The sequence below is a fragment of the Acipenser ruthenus genome, chromosome 18 (assembly GCF_902713425.1).
Source record: "Acipenser ruthenus chromosome 18, fAciRut3.2 maternal haplotype, whole genome shotgun sequence".
Lineage (NCBI taxonomy): Eukaryota > Metazoa > Chordata > Actinopteri > Acipenseriformes > Acipenseridae > Acipenser > Acipenser ruthenus.
This window is the reverse complement of record NC_081206.1, coordinates 14,855,613-14,880,247: the sequence shown is the minus strand read 5'-3', so window position 1 is coordinate 14,880,247 and position 24,635 is coordinate 14,855,613. Positions and strand designations below refer to the sequence as shown.

The 24,635-nt window shown below is 45.8% G+C and overlaps 1 protein-coding gene across 5 annotated transcripts in view; it reads right to left on the bottom strand.

Moving 5' to 3' along the window:
* LOC117423706 (papilin-like) overlaps positions 1 to 23,927 on the bottom strand; it is a 79,775-nt gene extending 55,848 nt beyond the window's left edge. For 2 of the 5 annotated variants that reach the window (XM_058991259.1, XM_058991261.1), the window contains exons 1-4: positions 23,794 to 23,926; positions 23,645 to 23,707; positions 12,247 to 12,311; positions 1,059 to 1,174 (exon numbers count right to left, since the gene is read on the bottom strand). In XM_058991259.1, coding sequence (XP_058847242.1) covers positions 1,059 to 1,174; positions 12,247 to 12,306 — 176 coding nt within the window. In that variant the 5' untranslated portion in view covers positions 12,307 to 12,311; positions 23,645 to 23,707; positions 23,794 to 23,926. Of the gene's footprint in view, positions 1 to 1,058; positions 1,175 to 12,246; positions 12,312 to 23,644; positions 23,708 to 23,793 lie in introns of all 5 variants that reach the window. The other 3 variants (XM_058991263.1, XM_058991262.1, XM_058991260.1) reach the window with 3 other exon arrangements.
* Between the last annotated feature and the right edge of the window lie 708 nt (positions 23,928 to 24,635).

The window sequence follows — 24,635 nt, the reverse complement described above, 5'->3', positions numbered from 1 at the left end:
GATTTATGGCTGTCAAGCTAAAACTAAAAGGACTGAATGTCTCCTCGCAGGAGTCTCGAACATGAACAGACCTTCCATCCACCATCGTCACCTAGTGTGGGACTGCTGATCTTTATCCTACTTCAAGGTGTGCCCAGCTCCAGACACGTGGAGAAGGGAGGTATTAGGAACCGCTTTAGTCATTTAGTTAATCTACTGTAGTGACATCTTAGGAACAATAAGTGAAAGTACAGCAAAACCTACAGAATCCAAAACTAACTGTGATCGGGGGTGTTCAGATAACCAAACTGTTCGGAGAATCGAACTACAACTGTGAAATTGTTCAATTGTTTTGAAATTGACACCATGCAACATCTTTAAATAAATCACAAAACAGCACTGCATTGCTCTGTTAATACCAGAGATTTAGGGCTGGTTAGCACACTTTCTATGAGAACAAGGCAGGACTGTTGTGTGCTGGGATGTTTGGATAACAGAGATGTTCAGATAAATCGAGGTTCGGATAAATCGAGAGTTTAGCATATTAAAATGGGTATTTCAGTTATTAAGATATATATTTTTTATATACACCGTGCACTGGATACGGTTTTAAACATCTCGTAATCAGAAGAAGGCACTATGGTTTTAGCTTAGAATTCTGATTAAATGATTTGAAGTTCTGGATGATCAGTTTTACAGTAAAATGTATATATAAAGGTAAAAAAAACAAACAAAAAAAACTATTATACAAACATCATCTTTTGGCCTTTAAACTAATTGTAGCTAACAAAATAATTCCATCAATCTTACTTGTTATGCACGTCCCTTCGTTATATGGAGTCGGTGTGAAATGTGCAATTGTGAACGATATAGTAAAAATAAATGTTTTAAAACCATGTTTTAAAATAAAAATACATGTTTGCTATAACATGCATTTCTTTTAAAACTGTCCACTTGAGCCCCATGAAGATAATAGAATAGCAAAACAGGGAACACTGTTGAACTCATTTTGTGAGCTGTCATTGCATGTGAAGTGATGCTTGGGTATTGTCCAGGAGCGTGGATGACGAGGGGTTTACCTGCTGGAGTAGCACTGTCTGCTGCGCGTCGTTATCCCACTCCCACAGGTCCTGCTGCACTCCCCCCACTCTCCCCACGGAGCCCAGTAATCACCCTGCCGCTTCACCTTCCGCACCTGAAACACACACAGGAAGAGACACACAGCAGCACATGAAACCCTTCTAAACACAAAGGACAAGCACTCCCACTGGAATGAGTGTGGGGTTTATCACCACAAGAAACCCTTCTAAACACAAAGGACAAGCACTCCCACTGGAATGAGTGTGGGGTTTATCACCACATGAAACCCTTCTAAACACAAAGGACAAGCACTCCCACTGGAATGAGTGTGGGGTTTATCACCACATGAAACCCTTCTAAACACAAAGGACAAGCACTCCCAATGGAATGAGTGTGGGGTTTATCACCACATGAAACCCTTCTAAACACAAAGGACAAGCACTCCCACTGGAATGAGTGTGGGGTTTATTTTCGGGTGAGTGACTCATTTTAGGTGTGTGCAGGCAGGTTCCTGCCTGTTCTGCTCTCACACTTCTTGGATGAGGTCTGTGGGGCTGGCAGTAAATAACAGAGAAACAGGGAGAGTAAGCAGCCCTGGAGAGAGAGAGAGAGAGAAGTCATTCCTGCCAACTCCCCTCCCACCCCTCACATCACCTGCAGCACAATCTAGTAATTGTTGTTTATTATTATTATTATTATTTTTTATTCAGCCCAATTATTAACCAGCATTTTTCTCCACAAGTTGTAACTTACAGATATGTTCCCCCATCACAGCAATTCCCTACAGCAGCTCAGCAGATTAGTGGGCGTCCTGTGAACTCACGACCAAGCCAATCGCCTCTTTACACCCAGGAGCCTGGTCACTTCTCAGTTTCTTTTATACAATAATAAGTTATACGACAACATGAGGGCTATAATAAAATCTTCCATGGTTACATGTTGCTGTGCTTTTACCATGGCACACCACAGTCAACTTTCAGAAGTGGGGGGTGGAGATAAAGGTGGCAGCTACATCCTGTTCAGTTTCACACTAAAGTATCCTCTTTGTGGTGTCCGTTTCCCGACTTCTTCTAAACACCCTGGCTGGCCTGATGAGACTGTTTTGTTTCCCTGGATAGTTCAGGACACACCTGCAATTCAGCGCTGCCGGGAACAATTCACTCATGAAACACAAAAGCATCCTAAAAAAAAGCAACCCTTTCATGAACCAAAACTAATCCACAGTAGCCAGTTCCACCCAATTGTAAAAGCCAATGTAACACATAGTACACAGTGTATTTAGTGTGCATCAGTACAGCGGTAAACATTCTTGAAATGTATTTGTTTACGACTGTACGCCCTGGATAAGGACGTCTGCTAAGAAATTAATAATAATAATAATAATAATAATAATAATAATAATAATAATAATAATAAACCTTCACTTTGAATGTGTTTAAGAGAAATAAGAAACTTCTCATAATGATGAAATGACAACAAAACAATCCACAGTTCCCATGCCCAACAACACTCAAAATACATTATTGGACAAAAAGCATTTCCAAACACTGCGGCAACCACAGATAATAAATATATTGGTGACGCCCTCACAGCTCTCACTGAATCCTCTCCAGCCAACAGTACGACGTTGTTTTCCTTTAGGTAGGACAGCTCCACTGAGATTAACAGAATTTAGCCACAGCCTGGGGGTTGGAATTGGTATCTGCAGTATCAATGACAATGGGGTTTTATTCTACATATTCATGTGCATGTGGTTGTAGAATGTTAAATCACTGTGATGAGGTGCCCTGCCCCTTTATATGATGTGCTCTTATGGCAGTGTGCCCCGCCCATGTGTGTGTTATTAGTTCACGTTCAAATTAGTTCACATGCAGATGTACCGAGATTCCAATTGAATGATTGATTAGCAATTAAGTCTTGGTACAGCTGCATAAAAGATGCAGTGTTTTACTCACTCGGGTTGGGTGTTCATGGCGAAAGAACGGGAGAGACTGAGGAGAAATAAAAAGTAAAAGAATTAAATTGCTAGACGTGCTGAATTAGATCAGCACGATACTTGTTTGTTTAGCGTTCATCCTGTTTGTTAGTGTCTGTTCGGTTTGCCTGTCTATTTCATTTGGCCAGTGTGCCTTTTGTTTTGTGTGCAGTGTTCTGTGTTTTGTTTAAATCTTTTATTTGTTTATTTAATAAAACACTGAGAGCAGCCATAGCTCTTCAGTTTCAACCCGTACCTTTGTTTTGACTACTGCTTCCTGAACCTGACGTCACCACCACACACCACACAAAGCCATCTGTGACAGCGCTATTACTGCTTCCTGAACCTGACGTCACCACCACACGCCACACAAAGCCATCTGTGACAGTGCTATATTATTTCGTATTTGTTTTAGTGTTTTGATTTATGTTTTCTATGTATGACTTATTATATGTGATTGTACCTTTCATGAGAATGTGTGGCTGTCAGCTAAGTAATTATTAGTAGCTGACAGTCACACAAACTAAATTAAAACTTGGTTAGAATGTTGCTAGGAGTTAATCACTTAATTATCAAATTAACTCCTAGCCACAGGATATAAAAACCCAACTCTACCAGAGGGGGTGGAGAGTGTTAGACGCGGAGAACCAAGACCTGTCTGTCTGTCTGTCTGTCTGTCTGTCGAGAGAGAGAGAGAGAGAGAGAGAGAGAGAGAGAGAGAGAGAGAGAGAGAGTCATTCCTGCCAACTCCCCTCCCACCCCTCACATCACCTGCAGCACAATCTAGTAATTATTGTTTATTATTATTTTTTATTTTTTTATTCAGCCCAATTATTAACCAGCATTTTTCTCCACAAGTTGTAACTTACAGATATGTTCCCTGTAGTGATTGCTATCCTACAGGGAACATATCTGTAAGTTATGCTATCCTACCTGCCTGGTCACCGTCCTGAAGGGTACTCGTTTACAGTTGTTGTTCTGTGTTCTGTCATAGTGTTATTTGGCCAACGTGCCCTTTTCTTTTGTGTTTTTGTTTAAACTGTTTGTTTCCTTTATTTAATAAATATACTGCTGCAGCCGTTTCAGCCCTTTTGTTTTGTGTGCTGCTTCCTGGACGCTGATGTCATCACCCACGCCACTCAAAGCCATCTTTGCCACAATCACATGTGAGTAACTGGCATCGTATCCTAAGTATAAGTCCCATGCACAGAACATAAAACACAATTCTAAAGTTATGTTTAATACTGGTTTGAGTCTAATTTTAGTTTGTGTGTTGGGGCAGCAGTGTGGCGTAGTGGTTAGGGCTCTGGACTCTTGACCGGAGGGTTGTGGGTTCAATCCCCAGTGGGGGACACTGCTGTTGTACCCTTGAGCAAGGTACTTTACCTAGATTGCTCCAGTAAAAACCCAACTGTATAAATGGGTAATTGTATGTAAAATAATGTGATATCTGTATAATGTGAAATAATGTATAATGTGATATCTTGTAACAATTGTAAATTGCCCTGGATAAGGGCGTCTGCTAAGAAATAAATAATAATAATATGGCATGTGCAGTTTGAGCAGCCAGGACCCCAAACTTCACAATATGACAACCTACACACATCAGATTAACTAATATAATACTCTTGTAAAGCACTGCAGGGCTTCACCATATACCTAGTCAAGCAGATTCCAGCTCCATTCCAAATCAGGTCACCCTGTTGTAACCAGTCTAATAAATCCTCAAATCACTGAATCAGCGTCTGTTTCAGAAGTGAGGACGGTGAGCTGGGAGCTTGACATTTTAGAAGTCAAGTTACCGGTAGGCTAATAATTAGTATACTAGGGAATCCAAGGAGGTTCTGTTAAGCATCAACAGGGCCCAAACAGGAAAATATAATCAATAACCAGAAAAATGAGGAAACAGGGATCTAACACTGGTTTATAGCAGAGCCAAACTAAACCAGTAGCATGAATAAAAGAGGGTCACATGACCTTCATACACAGCCTGTAGGATGTTAGATCAGAAGTCCCATGCACACCTACACTAGAGAGGCACCTTGGGTAGAATGGTTTGCTTTGCCCAGAGATTCAAACAATGTGCCAGTATAAAGGCTAGGATGGTGCAGATACTTGGATTTTCTGAGTGATCCCCTTCAACATGTTTTAAGTGGAACACAAGCTTGTTCGTTACAATCACACAAAACAAAGCATTCCCTCGTTCACGCTTGTCTGCACAATTTCCAACAATCTGACAGTGAGATTTAACACAAAACCTGTCTGAAACCACTCATATTTCATCTGTGATCATCTGTCTTATTTATCTTTCTTTTATCTATTTGATAGAAAGTCAACTTGCCTTCTCCCTTTGTCTTGAGAACAGAGAAAGCTGCACCCATTCAGATATAATACGAAAATGGAAAGAAAACGTGCAAGAAAATCAGAACTCAGAAGGAAACCAGGTTGTGAAAGTCCTACACAAATGCTTTCCAATGGGAATGCAGACCCTGCCACTGCAATGGGAATGCAGACCCTGCCACTGCAATGGGAATGCAGACCCTGCCACTGCAATGGGAATGCAGACCCTGCCACTGCGATGGAAATGCAGACCCTGCCACTGCGATGGAAATGCAGACCCTGCCACTGCGATGGAAATGCAGACCCTGCCACTGCGATGGGAATGCAGACCCTGCCACTGCGATGGGATTGCAGACCCTGCCACTGCAATGGAAATGCAATGTTTCTGTACTGTGGGACAATAGTAGCACAAGGCCAGCTGTAATGGGATGAGGCTGCCACTGGAAGAGTGGTACAGCAGTGGAAACATGTTCATGTTACTATGAAATATGAATGGTATGAATAATGCACGGAGTACCATGACACCAGATCTGTACCAGTGTGCTACCACAGGATCACTGTGCAGTATTGGTTTCATATCCACATGATCACTGTGCAGTATTGGTTTCATATCCACAGGATCACTGTGCAGTATTGGTTTCATATCCACAGGATCACTGTGCAGTATTGGTTTCATACCCACAGGATCACTGTGCAGTATTGGTTTCATATACACAGGATCACTGTGCAGTATTGGTTTCATATCCACATGATCACTGTGCAGTATTGGTTTCATATCCACAGGATCACTGTGCAGTATTGGTTTCATATCCACAGGATCACTGTGCAGTATTGGTTTCATATCCACAGGATCCACAGAAATAAAACGGCGCCCGCGCCACTGCACAATACCTTTTTGTTTTTGTTGTCCCTTCTTCTGCCGTGACGTCAGACCACTCAGCCGTTCCTGCCACACGTGGAGAAAGGAAGGTGAGGCCACGTGTGGCAGGAACGGCTGAGTGGTCTGACGTCACGGCAGAAGAAGGGACAACAAAAACAAAAAGGTATTGTGCAGTGGCGCGGGCGCCGTTTTATTTAATGAATCCAAAAATAAAATAAATATTTAAACAAAAGAACACTTGCTCACAGAGCAAAATAAAAGTGTAAACAAAAACAAATCTCGAACACAAAATCCAAAATAAATAAACCATACAGGTCAGGCTGGGCAGTCGCTGTCACTGTTCCTGTAGGCTATGCTTTAGTTTCGTTTTTAAATAAACCTTCTCTCGCTCTCCGTCTCTATCACCCACCCTGAACTGGAGAGCTGCAGGCTTTTTATATTCAGGTGACCATCTCCCGATTAGCAACTAAATTAATCACTTAATTAATTCGGGAGATGGCCACCTTCTGCACGAGTTTTTTTCATTACACCTGGCAGAGGACGAGCACCGATCTCGCCTCTGCCAGGACATGTTTTAAAAATAAACAAAACACGGCGCTACGCCGTCATAAATAATACAATAAAACTAAATAAATAATACAAAACACTCTGCACAGGGGCGGAGGGGGAGACCCCGATCTAAAAATAAATAAACAATGTACAGGGCTGCTCGCCCTGTTACATATCCCCCCCCTTGTGCGAAGCACACATGGCCCCAACGGCCACCTCCCCCCTCAGTCTCAATGTCCTGGGAGAGGGGGAAGCAAGTTGCTTCTGGGGGGTGGCCATGGTGGAATCTCCAGCACCCCCCAATTCTTTGTGGCCGACAGCTCCCTCTTCCGGGGCTCCCTCCACACTCTCTCCTGCCGCGAAAGTGCGGCTGGGGGAGCTGGTCTCCTGACCTTCCCCCTCCTCTTCATGGCCAGCAGTTCCCCTCCGTGGGGCTCTGACCACCCAAACTCCTGCCGCGAAAGTGCGGCTGGGGGATCTGGTCTCCTGACCTCCCCCCCTTTCTTGATGGCCGGCAGCTCCCCTCCGTGGGGCTCTGACCACAGTGTAGGGACCCCAGGTGAAGCAGGATCCCTGGCGACCCCAGGCGACGGCAGCGGACCCTCGGGAGGCGACGGCAGCGGACCCTCGGGAGGCGACGGCAGCGGACCCTCGGGAGGCGACGGCAGCGGACCCTCGGGAGGCGACGCAGGACCGGCAGCAACCCTAGGAGATGCAAGGGAGATACAGGCGACCCTAAGCGATGCCGACGGCGGGAGGGGAGCCCCTGGCCATGAAGGCGGCAGCAGGAGCTCCACTTCTCCCAATGGTGGTGGTGGTGGTGGAGGTAGAGGTAGCTCCTGCTCCTCTCCTCCTGACGGTAAAGGCGGCAGGGGCTCCTCCTCTTCTGGCAGCCAAGGCGGCAGGGGCTCCTCCCCTTCAGGCGGCCAAGGCGGCAGGGCTTCCTCCCCTTCAGGCGGCCAAGGCGGCAGGGCTTCCTCCCCTTCAGGCGGCCAAGGCGGCAGGGCTTCCTCCCCTTCAGGCGGCCAAGGCGGCAGGGCTTCCTCCCCTTCAGGCGGCCAAGGCGGCAGGGCTTCCTCCCCTTCAGGCGGCCAAGGCGGCAGGGCTTCCTCCCCTTCAGGCGGCCAAGGCGGCAGGGCTTCCTCCCCTTCAGGCTGCGAAGGCGGCAGGGCTTCCTCCCCTTCAGGCTGCGAAGGCGGCAGGGCTTCCTCCCCTTCAGGCTGCGAAGGCGGCAGGGCTTCCTCCCCTTCAGGCTGCGAAGGCGGCAGGGCTTCCTCCCCTTCAGGCTGCGAAGGCGGCAGGGGCTCCTCCCCTTCTGGCAGCCAAGGCGGCTCCTCCCCTTCTGGCAGCCAAGGCGGCTCCTCCCCTTCTGGCAGCCAAGGCGGCTCCTCCCCTTCTGGCAGCCAAGGCGGCTCCTCCCCTTCTGGCAGCCAAGGCGGCTCCTCCCCTTCTGGCAGCCAAGGCGGCTCCTCCCCTTCTGGCAGCCAAGGCGGCAGGGGCGCCTCCCCTTCTGGCTGCAACAGGGAAACCAGCAGGCATGTTCCCTCTGCTGGCAGTGGTGGAAGCGGAACCAGCAGGCATGCTCCCTCTGCTGGTGGTGGTGGTGGTGGGAGCGACATGTCGTCCTCCCACGGAGACGGAGGTGGCACCAGCAGGTATTCTCCCTCTGCTGGTGGTGGGAGCGACACGTCGTTCTCCCATGGCGGTGGAGGTGGAACCAGCAGGTATGCTCCCTCTGCTGGTGGAGGTGGGAGCGGCTCACAGTCCTCCCACGGAGACGGAGGTGGAACCAGCAGGTATGCTCCCTCTGCTGGTGGAGGTGGGAGCGGCTCACAGTCCTCCCACGGAGGTAGCACCAGCAGGTATTCTCCCTCTGCAGGCGGAGGTGGGAGCGACTCACAGTCCTCCCAGGGCGGTGGAGGTGGAACCAGCAGGAATGCTCCCTCTGCTGGCGGAGGTGGGAGCGACTCACAGTCCTCCCAGGGCGGTGGAGGTGGAACCAGCAGGAATGCTCCCTCTGCTGGCGGAGGTGGGAGCGACTCACAGTCCTCCCACGGAGACGGAGGTGGAACCAGCAGGTATGCTCCCTCTGCTGGCGGCGGTGGGAGCGACTCACAGTCCTCCCACGGAGACGGAGGTGGAACCAGCAGGTATGCTCCCTCTGCTGGCGGAGGTGGGAGTGACTCACAGTCCTCCCATGGAGATGGAGGCGGCACCAGCAGGTATTCCCCCTCTGCTGGCAGGTACCTGGGCTGTGGACCTTCGGCCTTCCCCTTCTTGGGCCGTGGACGCACCGACTCCCCCCTCTCGGGACGTGGACGCACCGACTCCCCCCTCTCGGGACGTGGACGCACCGACTCCCCCCTCTCGGGACGTGGACGCACCGACTCCCCCCTCTCGGGACGTGGACGCACCGACTCCCCCCTCTCGGGACGTGGACGCACCGACTCCCCCCTCTCGGGACGTGGACGCACCGACTCCCCCCTCTCGGGACGTGGACGCACCGACTCCCCCCTCTCGGGACGTGGACGCACCAACTCCCCCCTCTTGGGACGTGGACGTTCGGGCTCCTCCCACTCAGGCGCAGGACGTTCGGGCTCCTCCCTTTTAGGCGCAGGACGTTCGGGCTCCTCCCTTTTAGGCGCAGGACGTTCGGGCTCCTCCCTTTTAGGCGCAGGACGTTCGGGCTCCTCCCTTTTAGGCGCAGGACGTTCGGGCTCCTCCCTTTTAGGCGCAGGACGTTTGGGCTCCTTCCTTTCCAGGTCCGTGTTCCCTCTCTGCCTCCTTCTCCTCACCTTCCGCTCTCTCCCCTCTCGCTCCTGGTAGACCCAGTCGATCTGGGTCATCCACTCCTCTCCCTGGTATTGGGTGGGGCAGATGGCCACGGTGTGCCCAAACTCCCCACAACCAGGGCACCACTCATTCACCACAACAACCCCTGGTGGCCGCTGCTGCTGTCTCCTCATCCTCCTTCCTCCCATCTTCCTCTTCAGTCTCCTTTTCACTCCACACAATCAAAAAACGAAAAAAAAATGAAAAAGATGCAGTACCCTCTTCTGCCTGCGTCCTGGAGGCGCTGCGATCCCACGCAGGACACCACGTGTGGCAGGAACGGCTGAGTGGTCTGACGTCACGGCAGAAGAAGGGACAACAAAAACAAAAAGGTATTGTGCAGTGGCGCGGGCGCCGTTTTATTTAATGAATCCAAAAATAAAATAAATATTTAAACAAAAGAACACTTGCTCACAGAGCAAAATAAAAGTGTAAACAAAAACAAATCTCGAACACAAAATCCAAAATAAATAAACCATACAGGTCAGGCTGGGCAGTCGCTGTCACTGTTCCTGTAGGCTATGCTTTAGTTTCGTTTTTAAATAAACCTTCTCTCGCTCTCCGTCTCTATCACCCACCCTGAACTGGAGAGCTGCAGGCTTTTTATATTCAGGTGACCATCTCCCGATTAGCAACTAAATTAATCACTTAATTAATTCGGGAGATGGCCACCTTCTGCACGAGTTTTTTTCATTACACCTGGCAGAGGACGAGCACCGATCTCGCCTCTGCCAGGACATGTTTTAAAAATAAACAAAACACGGCGCTACGCCGTCATAAATAATACAATAAAACTAAATAAATAATACAAAACACTCTGCACAGGGGCGGAGGGGGAGACCCCGATCTAAAAATAAATAAACAATGTACAGGGCTGCTCGCCCTGTTACAGTTTCATACCCACAGGATCACTGTGCAGTATTGGTTTCATATACACAGGATCACTGTGCAGTATTGGTTTCATATCCACATGATCACTGTGCAGTATTGGTTTCATATCCACAGGATCACTGTGCAGTATTGGTTTCATATCCACAGGATCACTGTGCAGTATTGGTTTCATATCCACAGGATCACTGTGCAGTATTGGTTTCATACCCACAGGATCACTGTGCAGTATTGGTTTCATACCCACAGGATCACTGTGCAGTATTGGTTTCATATACACAGGATCACTGTGCAGTATTGGTTTCATATCCACAGGATCACTGTGCAGTATTGGTTTCATATCCACAGGATCACTGTGCAGTATTGGTTTCATATCCACAGGATCACTGTGCAGTATTGGTTTCATACCCACAGGATCACTGTGCAGTATTGGTTTCATACCCACAGGATCACTGTGCAGTATTGGTTTCATATACACAGGATCACTGTGCAGTATTGGTTTCATATCCACAGGATCACTGTGCAGTATTGGTTTCATATCCACAGGATCACTGTGCAGTATTGGTTTCATATCCACAGGATCACTGTGCAGTATTGGTTTCATATCCACAGGATCACTGTGCAGTATTGGTTTCATATCCACAGGATCACTGTGCAGTATTGGTTTCATATCCACAGGATCACTGTGCAGTATTGGTTTCATACCCACAGGATCACTGTGCAGTATTGGTTTCATATCCATTGCGCTAATATTACTGATATTTAATCCGTAACTGAGTGCTAAATTAACAAATACTAAAATAAACCTAATAAATTCACGGACAAACTTTTCAACTAAAAGTCTTTTTCAATGAAAGCCTTCTAGTCGAAATGTTTGTCATTTAATTTAGTTTTTGAGTTTCTTACTTTAACTGGTAACGCTGTTGTTTGCTCTAGTTCCTTTAGGCCAGACCAGAGGTTTTCAATCCTGGCTCACAAGTCCGTCCGTCCGTCCGCCTCCTCAACTGTCCAGGTTTTTGTTTCAATGAGGAACTAAATATTTGTTTTAGGCATGCATTGCTTCTGGTACACACACAGACGGTCATCTGTGAGTTTAAATACTGAGTAGCTCTCGAACCTATCAGCAGACTGCAATCAAAAACACATCTTAAAACAAAATACTGGACCACTGGGAGGTATTGACCGGAGTCTAAAAAACACTGCTTTAATGCATTCTTATTATAAAGATCCTAATGGCTTTTGCACGGCAGTGAAAACCCCAGGTGGGCACACCCAAAACCTGCAGGCCTGGCTCCTCAATTATGACTGAAGCTCTGGAATGTACCACCACCTCCAAAGACGGGATTTCCACCTCTTGGAAAAAAATCATCACTCATTTCCTGTGCTGTTCCCTTGACACTGGAATTTACTGTAATTGCCCAGGAAATTAGACATATTCAATTCCCCACATTGTTCTGTGTAAACTTTAGGGAAATACGCTCCAATTATAGGAATTAAAACATTCCCACAAACATAATTAACCAACTCCAGTTCTCAACAATAATAGAGGTTTGCATTCTTGAACGGTCCTGTTTTTTTTTTGTTTTTTTGTTTTTTTTACATTGGTCTGATGTACATGGAGCAATTACCAGAGTCTTCATTGAACAAGTTCATGAACCAAACCAAACCAAACACATTCAATGTCCACACCATGGGGAAACAAAGAGTGGGAAAATCAACTTACACACAGCACTGGTGAGGAGGACATCAGCTGAAGAACAACCAATAGCAGCAAGGCCTTCATTGTCCCTGCAATAGACAAACACAGGAGTTGGCAGGAAGAAGCAGCATTTATTTAGTTTGAGGGATGTTTTTCATTTCAGACATGCTTCCAGCTACAGTTTCTGATATCTCTTCAGAATCCTGTATGTAATGTTCCCTGGACATCCCCTGTAATAGAACTGAGAATGCAACTGTGTGCCAACTATAAAGAGCCTTTTGAAGCAACAACTTCCTGTGTCAAAGCATGTGGTCGGTATCTTTGATATGGCCATGGAGGTGAACCAATGCGACAGTGACAGGGTTAATATTAATTTAACACTGGTAGTGGAACCTAAGTAAAATCTAAGAATACAGCTGTGTACCAAACATGAAGGCAGTAACGCAAAGTGTACTGTCTCACTGAAGTTGTTGCTTCAAAAGTCACATGACCTTAATACAGCAGTCATATTAGGTCAGAAGGTAATGCCATGTACAGAAACACATTTAACAAACAGGGCTGTTCTATAACCCTGAAAATATGAAGTCACCAGCTCAAGTGGTTTCTGAGGTACAAGTCTGCTGTGGAGTGGGAGTGATAAGCAGCAGCAGGGGGCTGCAGTGGAGTACGTGGGATGGGAGTGAGAAGCAGCAGGGGGGTGCAGTGGAGTACGTGGGATGGGAGTGAGAAGCAGCAGCAGGGGGCTCCAGTGGAGTACGTGGGATGGGAGTGAGAAGCAGCAGCAGGGGGCTGCAGTGGAGTACGTGGGATGGAAGTGAGAAGCAGCAGCAGGGGGCTCCAGTGGAGTACGTGGGATGGGAGTGATAAGCAGCAGGGGGCTGCAGTGGAGTACGTGGGATGGGAGTAAGAAGCAGCAGGGGGGTGCAGTGGAGTATGTGGGATGGGAGTGAGAAGCAGCAGCAGGGGGCTGCAGTGGAGTACGTGGGATGGGAGTGAGAAGCAGCAGCAGGGGGCTGCAGTGGAGTACGTGGGATGGGAGTGAGAAGCAGCAGCAGGGGGCTGCAGTGGAATACGTGGGATGGGAGTGAGAAGCAGCAGCAGGGGACTGCAGTGGAGTACGTGGGATGGGAGTGAGAAGCAGCAGCAGGGGGCTCCAGTGGAGTACGTGGGATGGGAGTGAGAAGCAGCAGCAGGGGGCTCCAGTGGAGTACGTGGGATGGGAGTGAGAAGCAGCAGAGGGCTGCAGTGGAGTACGTGGGATGGGAGTGAGAAGCAGCAGCAGGGGGCTGCAGTGGAGTATGTGGGATGGGAGTGAGAAGCAGCAGCAGGGGGCTGCAGTGGAGTACGTGGGATGGGAGTGAGAAGCAGCAGCAGGGGGCTCCAGTGGAGTACGTGGGATGGGAGTGAGAAGCAGCAGAGGGCTGCAGTGGAGTACGTGGGATGGGAGTGAGAAGCAGCAGCAGGGGGGTGCAGTGGAGTATGTGGGATGGGAGTGAGAAGCAGCAGCAGGGGGCTGCAGTGGAGTACGTGGGATGGGAGTGATAAGCAGCAGGGGGCTGCAGTGGAGTACGTGGGATGGGAGTGAGAAGCAGCAGCAGGGGGCTGCAGTGGAGTACGTGGGATGGGAGTGAGAAGCAGCAGCAGGGGGCTCCAGTGGAGTACGTGGGATGGGAGTGATAAGCAGCAGGGGGCTGCAGTGGAGTACGTGGGATGGGAGTAAGAAGCAGCAGGGGGGTGCAGTGGAGTACGTGGGATGGGAGTGAGAAGCAGCAGCAGGGGGCTGCAGTGGAGTACGTGGGATGGGAGTGAGAAGCAGCAGCAGGGGGCTGCAGTGGAGTACGTGGGATGGGAGTGAGAAGCAGCCGCAGGGGGCTCCAGTGGAGTACGTGGGATGGGAGTGAGAAGCAGCAGAGGGCTGCAGTGGAGTACGTAGGATGGGAGTGAGAAGCAGCAGCAGGGGGGTGCAGTGGAGTATGTGGGATGGGAGTGAGAAGCAGCAGCAGGGGGCTGCAGTGGAGTACGTGGGATGGGAGTGAGAAGCAGCAGCAGGGGGCTGCAGTGGAGTACGTGGGATGGGAGTGAGAAGCAGCAGCAGGGGGCTGCAGTGGAGTACGTGGGATGGGAGTGAGAAGCAGCAGCAGGGGGCTCCAGTGGAGTACGTGGGATGGGAGTGATAAGCAGCAGGGGGCTGCAGTGGAGTACGTGGGATGGGAGTAAGAAGCAGCAGGGGGGTGCAGTGGAGTATGTGGGATGGGAGTGAGAAGCAGCAGCAGGGGGCTGCAGTGGAGTACGTGGGATGGGAGTGAGAAGCAGCAGCAGGGGGCTGCAGTGGAGTACGTGGGATGGGAGTGAGAAGCAGCAGCAGGGGGCTCCAGTGGAGTACGTGGGATGGGAGTGAGAAGCAGCAGCAGGGGGCTGCAGTGGAGTACGTGGGATGGGAGTGAGAAGCAGCAGCAGGGGGCTGCAGTGGAGTACGTGGGATGGGAGTGAGAAGCAGCAGCAGGGGGCTCCAGTGGAGTACGTGGGATGGGAGTGAGAAGCAGCAGAGGGCTGCAGTGGAGTACATGGGATGGGAGTGAGAAGCAGCAGCAGGGGGCTGCAGTGGAGTACGTGGGATGGGAGTAAGAAGCAGCAGGGGGGTGCAGTGGAGTACGTGGGATGGGAGTGATAAGCAGCAGGGGGCTGCAGTGGAGTACGTGGGATGGGAGTGATAAGCAGCAGGGGGCTGCAGTGGAGTACGTGGGATGGGAGTGATAAGCAGGCAGCGGGCTCACAAAGCATACAACATCACACCACTCCCGTTTTGATCTTGTTGGGAAGCCAGACAGGTTTGTGGAGGCGGGTTTAAAATACAGATGCGCAACTGCAATGGCTGTGCTGAGGACTGTCCAAAGAGTTTAGTTTACTAAAAAGCTGACAGCAGAAACTACACTAAAAACTAGGTAAAGAAATGCTGAAACAAACCCAGAAAAAAACTAAAGGAGGTGCATGGGACTATTCAATTGATCTCAAGAGACAGAAACACACTAGACTAACATGTACTATAGTGTTTATTGGAAGTTTGATTTTCATATTGATCTCAAGAGACAGAAACACACTAGACTAACGTGCACTGTAGTGTTTATTGGAAGTTTGATTGATCTCAAGAGACAGAAACACACTAGACTAACGTGCACTGTAGTGTTTATTGGAAGTTTGATTTTCATGACCGTTTCTTAATGATTGAAACCGGTCGGTGTAACAGTAATCTTTACTGTGGCACAGCTCATTTAACAGGGGTGCCTCCCATTCGATACTGTGTCACAGAAAGCAGGGCTCTATGAAGGCAATCCTGACTCACACGAACTAGCAAGCCTTTGCCCCAAAGGCTACATAATGTTAGTAATTCCTAATTGTGTGAGTTTAAGTATTATTGCGCTCTGAAGCAATGCCAATTTACACTTGAAAGGTACAAGATACACAGAGTATACTACTTCAAAGGGACACGCTTGACAATGCTTTACATCGTATTATCCCAGGTCTTTTCTTCTGTCGAAGATATTTTGGTTCTTTCTTTGCACTGTATACATCAGTCTGGACTAGGCAGGTATTCCGCAGACAATGCTATAGATGAAAAGCTGCTGGTGCTTCCTGGTGCCTGGCTCTATTGTAATGATCTAAACAATTTTTATTGTATGTAGTAATGTTAGCAAGCATGTCAGTAACATGCACCCTGCCACGTATGTAGTAATGTTAGCAAGCGTACAGCAGTGTATCTACAGAGTGGTATTTGAAATCCTTGCATATTCATCTCATTTAAGTTTGTTTTATTACTGATGGTATTATGATAATTATTATCATCATCATCACCCAAAAAACAACCCAGTTTTATATTTATTTACAATCCAGCACTGTTGTTAAATTGTTTGAACCAACTGCTAAATCACAATGGAGTCAGTTTATTACTCACCTTACTGCATTTATAATTATCAGTTTCCTTGACAGTTTCCTTTGCTCAAACTCATGTTTTTCATTGCCATTTACATAATAATAATTTTAAATTATTTTATTAATAACTTGAAATTGCCTAAATAAAAAACAAAACATTCACGGAGTAACAGTCATATCCTCCATAATTGTAAATGGTTAATAAACTGGGATTATAATGGTAACGTTTTTAAACTGTTATTATAAAAGTTTGAAAATCCCTAAGGGCTGCATTGTCAAAGCATTTCATTAACACCTTTTTTTCTGTGGGAAATTTCATCTTGGAAGAACTTGACAGAGCTTGAATTATAAAACTTTTTATTGTTGTTTCCTAAAATTAAAACGTGTTCTGCCCCTAAATTACTCTCAAATATGAATACCAGACAACCCCCCCCCCCCCCACACCCACACACACCCATGCTAACACCACCCCAACACACATATACCCCCCCCACACACTCCACTAACACACACCCACACTAACACACCCCCCCCCCCCCCCCACACACACACACACAATCCACCCCGATGCTAACACACACAAACACACACACACCCCCACCCCCACCTGCACCAACAGAACCGGCATACACACCTACTGTATACAGCATTGCATATGGAAAACAAACACATGACATTCAAACCATACACCCTACAACTATATATCATCCATGCCAAACACAGAGAGAGAGAAAATCTATGCAGTGTGGTGTCTCCCAATGTATAGAAACATGGACAATAATACATTAACACAACAGATTAAGCACTGCAGTGTGTAATCTACAAAATCCACTTTCTGGTTGCACTGGGTGGTTAGTTATTAACCGAGTTAAACGGAAGGGTGTGTCTGGGGACAGTGATGCCAGAGATGACAAGGATGTGTCAGTAACAAACATTCCCCCACTGCAGTAAACATAAAATAAACATACGTGCAATATACCGATGAACAGACTGACAACATACAGCCCCAGATATTGATAACAACTTGTGCCAAAGAATGTCCATACCAAGTTTCATGACAATTAAATAACCAGAGCTGTACAACCTTATCCACAGAAAACTTGATTCATCAACGAAACCACAGTCCGAACAATTCAACAGAAAAGCAAATACCATTTTATCACGCAACAATCATTTCAACAATTAGTTAATTCTAGTATTACACATTTTAAACATAACACTTACAAAAGGGCTTTCAATTTCAGTTTAGCATTTCACGTTTCATATAGCTTTTGCATTTCTTTCGTTTAACCATTGTTCAAACACGCTTACAGCCCCCTTACGTTTTGCCCGAGTACTTCTTGAAAACCGATCGCTGGCAATGATGTCTGTTTTAGGTTTGGTAAAATAATCAATAACTTTACTCTCTGCTCCCAGTTCACACTCCTTTGTTTTTTGCATTTTTATTTTTCCAAAGCCGCTTTCATGTTCTACATGTAAAACACAGTCCTCACTACTATTTCACTTACAATACAGACATTTTAACTGTTTGAATGAAGTGTAACAAAAGAGCAAAACCAAATCCAATGACCAAATTAACAAGCAACTGAATCTCCTTATCGAACAAGTATCAATGAGGAAGAAATGCTTTAAGTGTCATAAACAAAGTGTTGAATCGGTACGAAAAAAAACTGCACTCAAATATATATATATGTAAAAATGCAATGGTTTCTAGTCACACAGAAAAGGGACAGTCGCACATCACGAGATTGTGAAATGCGGTTTCAGGTGGACAGAAATGCAGTTGCGCTTGTAATCTATTAACATAGAAACTACATTTTAGAACATTAATATTTTGTTTTTAAGAAAATCTAAGCAGTTTTAAAATATAGCGCACAAACAGCAAAGTGTTATGAAACATTCACACATATAGCACCAGACATCATCAAATTATTATTATTATTATTATTTTTTAAAGTGACTACCTTAAATATTCAACTCTGTCGAATAGTCGTTCTACCTCTAGTTTCCACTGTGCAACCCCCATGCTGTGGGACGGAAGGCGTGCTGTGGCTTCTGAATGGGGGACAGTGACTTCACAAGTGAAGTTAACCACCTGTGTTTACTGCGCGGCTTCGCCTCACTGGAAAGGCAGGTGCAGTCAACCGCCGTAATTAAGGACAATTATTATCACCAGCATTTCAAGATATGTACTTAGCACTTTCATGCATGCTCAATTCCAGACAGTCCCTGTCTCCATTAAGAGATGGATGTTCAGGTGAGTACGCACTCCAACACCTTACAATAGAGAGAGCAAGGATTCAGAAACACGTTTGATCCTTGCTCGTACCTGTACCTTGATGAGCTCCTTGGTTTTATTGGTTAATTCTAGCACCTCAATGTGCTCCTTGCTTCTTATTGGTTAATTTTAGCACCTCAATGAGATCCTTGGTTCTTATTGGTCAATCTTATCCTTTTAAATACTTGATGTGATATACAATGGTGAAAGCTTAGTACAGTGCCATAGATGTGATAAATTCAAAGCTAACGGCAGCAAAGCAGGAAATTCACACATAGACTCATGATAAAACATGTTAAAAAACTAATACAACACCATCATAAATCTACGGTAGTACATTTATGAAGGTACTGTAGCAACTATTTGTTGTATTTGTTGTAGTTACCTCAGCACTCCACAGATTCCCATTTCGTTGCTGCGATAACATTCCAAAAGTACATGACCCCAAGCAAAATGTGTCTAAAAATGTATGATCCTCCACTCCACAACCACACTGGATATCAACGATACAGGCTTCATTCTCTTAAATTACATTCCTGTTTATTCAAAATGATCATTAAGTGCAATGCAGTACCATGCAGGGGCAAGTGAATCCAGCACGCTGCTCTCTCTCTGAGCATGTCCCATCAACAAGTCAGGATAAGAAAGTGAATCCAGCACGCTGCTCTCTCTCCGAGCATGTCCCACCAGCATGCCAGGATAAGAAAGTGAATCCAGCACGCTGCTCTCTCTCCGAGCATGTCCCATCAGCATGCCAGGATAAGAAAGTGAATCCAGCACGCTGCTCTCTCTCCGAGCATGTCCCATCAGCATGCCAGGATAAGAAAGTGAATCCAGCACGCTGCTCTCTCTCCGAGCATGTCCCACCAGCATGCCAGGATAAGAAAGTGAATCCAGCACGCTGCTCTCTCTCCGAGCATGTCCCACCAGCATGCCAGGATAAGAAAGTGAATCCAGCACGCTGCTCTCTCTCCGAGCATGTCCCATCAGCATGCCAGGATAAGAAAGTGAATCCAGCACGCTGCTCTCTCTCCGAGCATGTCCCATCAGCATGCCAGGATAAGAAAGTGAATCCAGCACGCTGCTCTCTCTCCGAGCATGTCCCACCAGCATGCCAGGATAAGAAAGTGAATCCAGCACGCTGCTCTCTGTCTGAGCATGTCCCATCAGCATGCCAGGATAAGAAAGTGAATCCAGCACGCTGCTCTCTCTCCGAGCATGTCCCATCAGCATGCCAGGATAAGAAAGTGAATCCAGCACGCTGCTCTCTCTCCGAGCATGTCCCATCAGCATGCCAGGATAAGAAAGTGAATCCAGCACGCTGCTCTCTCTCCGAGCATGTCCCATCAGCATCCCAGGATAAGAAAGTGAATCCAGCACGCTGCTCTCTCTCTGAGCATGTCCCATCAGCATGCCAGGATAAGAAAGTGAATCCAGCACGCTGCTCTCTCTCTGAGCATGTCCCATCAGCATGCCAGGATAAGAAAGTGAATCCAGCACGCTGCTCTCTCTCCGAGCATGTCCCATCAGCATGCCAGGATAAGAAAGTGAATCCAGCACGCTGCTCTCTCTCCGAGCATGTCCCATCAGCATGCCAGGATAAGAAAGTGAATCCAGCACGCTGCTCTCTCTCCGAGCATGTCCCATCAGCATGCCAGGATAAGAAAGTGAATCCAGCACGCTGCTCTCTCTCCGAGCATGTCCCATCAGCATGCCAGGATAAGAAAGTGAATCCAGCACGCTGCTCTCTCTCCGAGCATGTCCCATCAGCATGCCAGGATAAGAAAGTGAATCCAGCACGCTGCTCTCTCTCCGAGCATGTCCCATCAGCATGCCAGGATAAGAAAGTGAATCCAGCACGCTGCTCTCTCTCTGAGCATGTCCCATCAGCATGCCAGGATAAGAAAGTGAATCCAGCACGCTGCTCTCTCTCTGAGCATGTCCCATCAGCATGCCAGGATAGCAGCGGATAAAACAACAAGACCTGTCTCAAGGGACCTTTCATTCCAACAAAACAGACTCCACAACAACAAGGCGCTGTCCCGCGCCACGCTGAGGTACGAACAGGTGTAGGTGAACCATGACCAAATACAACGAGTCAACTGATTCACACACTCCAATCCCTACTCCTGACCTGACACCAGAACAGAGTCAGAGCTCTCCAACTACCCAGTTAACCAGCAATACTTCATAGATACATTTCAGACGTTCAAGACAAACCCCCAAGACAGAATCTGAGAAGTGATATTTTGATTGATTACGGAGTATGCTACAGATGAGTCATTGCAGTCGGCCTGGTTTGAGGGCCCACTGCCTGACTGGCTGGATGAGGCGATAGACCCCCCACGTGATTCAACCAAGGGGAAACCAAGAAAAACAAAAGGGGTGGTGATTGGGAGAGGTGGATGATGTGAATCAACTGCACATGAGGAGGTGTCATGTCTGGTTTATTTAGAATCTCCTGATTGGTTAGTAGATGATGTAATCAGTGTGGGGGCAGTCCTTCCTCCCAAACGGATACATTTTTAAATAGCCTCTAACAAGCCTTCTGCAACCACATAGCAGATCTATTGATTTATCCTGAAATGACAGGTACCCAGTGTGTGATCAGGATCAGAGTCCACCCATCTACACAAACTCAACCCCTTAATCTGCTTGACTGCAACGCTTCCCAGGTTCCTGGTTAACCCTTTCATCTATTTCAATCTCATGAAATATTCAACACGCTAGAGAATTACACCAGGGCTCTTACAAACCAAACACACTCTACCAGCACAATAAAATGCAATTTTACCCAAATGAAAATCCCTTTAAAAGATTACTATGGTGGCTGTATTCAATCCCTTTGAAAGATTACTATGGTGGTTATATTCAATAGTCTCATATAAAGTGGGGTGTTTTCTTAGCATTTGGTTGGAAATCAGTTTATTTCATGATATTCCCATTATTGTAGCGCATCCCAAATGAAATCATTATGAGGACTGGGAGAGTAGGTAAAAGGATTCCTGTAGTATACAACCCTAAAATCATAACTCGTATGCAGTGTTGGGGAAGTTACTTTGAAAAAGTAATCTGTTACAGTTCCAAGATACCTGAACAAAATTGTAACGAGTTCCAATAATTACTTCTCGGACACCGTTCACATTTTACAGAGCTTTTTCGGTCTGGTCAAGGCTGCAGTTTGAAATATTAGTTAAAGATCCAGCTATCGATCCTATAGTTCAGTACTCTGATGCCATTTTGTAGCAAGACGGTATAAAAAGCGTGTTAGTGTGACATGTAAGCTGTGACTTGCATTGTTGAGGCTCTTCTGATTTCCATGTTACGCATTAGCCATAGTCCTTTTTTTAAATGTACTAAAAGTTACTTTGCTATTTTTTTTCACATAAAATGTAATGTGTTACATTAATTACCTGTCTGAAAAAGTAACCATTACAGTTACAAGTTACTGTAAAATGTAATCAGGTTACAATGCATTACTCCTCAGCACTGCTGTTATGTAGACACACACACCTACAACAGCCAAACTCAATGTTCAGTGACTGACAGAGCAATTGATGATAATGTATAAACAAGAAAACTATTTCTCTCTTCAGTTTGCCTGTTTATCCAACACAAATCTTTTTTTTTTTTTACAATGATATTTTCTATTACTTAAATAAACACCTCCTTCAATCTAAAACCAGGTGTACCAAAAAAAAAAACAACATATATTTCCCTGGCACGCAGATGTTGAGACAGATGAGTTATGAGTCACAAACATTGTATTTTATAATGATAAGTTATTTAATGTATAACCACGTGATTCGTCGTCTTTATTGTAAGGTATTTTCTAGATTTCTAGGTTGATAAAGTTAATATCCAATAAAATATGTGTATATATATATATATATATATATATATATATATATATATATATAGAGAGAGAGAGAGAGAGAGAGAGAGAGAGAGAGAGAGAGAGAGAGAGAGAGAGAGAGAGAGAGAGGAGAATGGATGGTGCAAAGTACAGGCGAATCCTTGAGGAAAACCTGTTTGAGTCAGCCAAGACTCTGAAACTGGGGAGGAAATTCACATTTCAGCAGGACAATGACCCGAAGCACAAAGCCAAAACCACACTGGAGTGGTTCAACAAGAAGAGAATTCATGTTCTTGAGTGGCCCACTCAAAGTCCTGACTTGACTCCAATCGAAAATTATGGCGAGACTTGACGATTGCAGTCAATCAACAATCCCCAAGAAACTTATCAGAACTGGAGCAATTTTCCTGTGAAGAATGGGCAAAAATGTCACCATCCTACTGTGCAAAGCTAGTAGAGACCTATCCAAAAAGACTCATAGCAGTAATTGCTGCAAAAGGTGCTTCTACCAAGTACTGACTTAAAGGGCTGAATACTTATTATTATTTATTTCTTAGCAGACGCCCTTATCCAGGGCGACTTACAATTGTTACAAGATATCACATTATTTTTACATACCCATTTATACAGGTGGGTTTTTACTGGAGCAATCTAGGTAAAGTACCTTGCCCAAGGGTACAACAGCAGTGTCCCCCACTGGGGATTGAACCCACAACCCTCCGGTCAAGAGTCCAGAGCCCTAACCACTACTCCACACTGCTCCACACTTATGCAACCAGATTTCATTTTGTACATTTTCTTTGCAAGTTTTGCTGACATTTAATTACAGCTTTGAATAAAAAAGCTTGTTTGATAAACTGTGCACACATTATTTGTAATTCAACAAAATATGACATTATTGGTAGGGGGTGAATACTTCAGCAAGCCACTGTACATATAGTCAGACTGACTTCCCTGCCTCAGTACAGTCAAACTGTCATTTATGCGTCATGTTCTCCAAAACCTAAAGAAACTTAATTGTTCAGCTTCCACCAAGCCACTGTTTGTAAGCAGGAATTACTAAACTGACAATTGTCGCCTGCAGTGCTTTCATGGGGAAAAAAAAAACCCAAAACAAGCTACTGGACTAAAAAAATAACGACTCCCACCTGACGAGCTTAGATCCCCCAAAAAATATGAAGCACGCGTCAGTTTTTACCTCAGGACAAGATACTAATATTATATGCATGGCTTCTAGTTAGGCTACATTCCAAAGACTTATTATTATTATTATTATTATTATTATTATTATTATTATTATTATTATTAAGTATCGGCGCGTGTTTCCCACGCACAGCAGTACAGTGTGGAAGTACACTTACTTCTTAGGGTTGGTAAGTTTCTTCTTGCGAGTTCGTCCAGCACCTGGAGTGCTCTGCTCTACTCTGCAACACAAATCAACAGACTCGCTCACATTTCATGCTAATTGCCACCTCTGAACTTCACAGCAAAGCAAAGGGAATCAGGTTACCTTAACTCTTTCACCATAGGAATCCTCTCTCCCTGTCTCTGTGCCTCGCTCGCTCTTTTCTCTTATGGTCAATTACATTTGTGTTTGTTATTTTGTGGAATGCCGACGCGGTCTGACTCGCTTTGAAGTACAGTACAGAGCAGCGCTTGCTCAATAAGGTGCGTCATAACAAATGACTGCGCGCCCTCGGTCTATCTCTTCGCGTATATTCTAATACTAATAATATTATGAACAAAAAAAATATGTTACCAGGAAACGCCATTGGCATCAACATGGTGTTTCTTAATGAGAATCTAAGGGTTATAGCAGTTTGTGCTCGCTTGTAATTCGTTTAGAATGTATGCTCTCGTTATCGTGGTATAAAGTCCATTACATCAGAACTAGAAACCCCAGTACTGTCTGTGTAATATCTCGTGGAAATGGGGGGTTAGTGAATAATGCAGATTATTATTACAGTATTACAATTAGACAATTATTAAAACAAAAGCTCTTTCTCGATTATTATTATGATGATGATGATTACTCAGGATTACCATTAGACGGTTATTAAAACATTAAATATCTTTCTTACTATTATTATTATTATTATTATTATTATTATTATTATTATTATTATTATTATTATTATTATTAATACCCAGGATAGCTCAATTAAAATGCCCCATCTTATTTTAGTGTTAGTGTCAGTCTGCTCATCACTATTGAAATGTCCCAGTCAGAATACAGCAAACAGTCCACACTGCCTGTGCTGTAGTTACATGTCAGAATCTTGTGGTGTTCTCCTTCCACGTTATTCTATAAGAGGGTTGATGTTCAAAGCCCAGTTTGAATGAGTGGTTTGT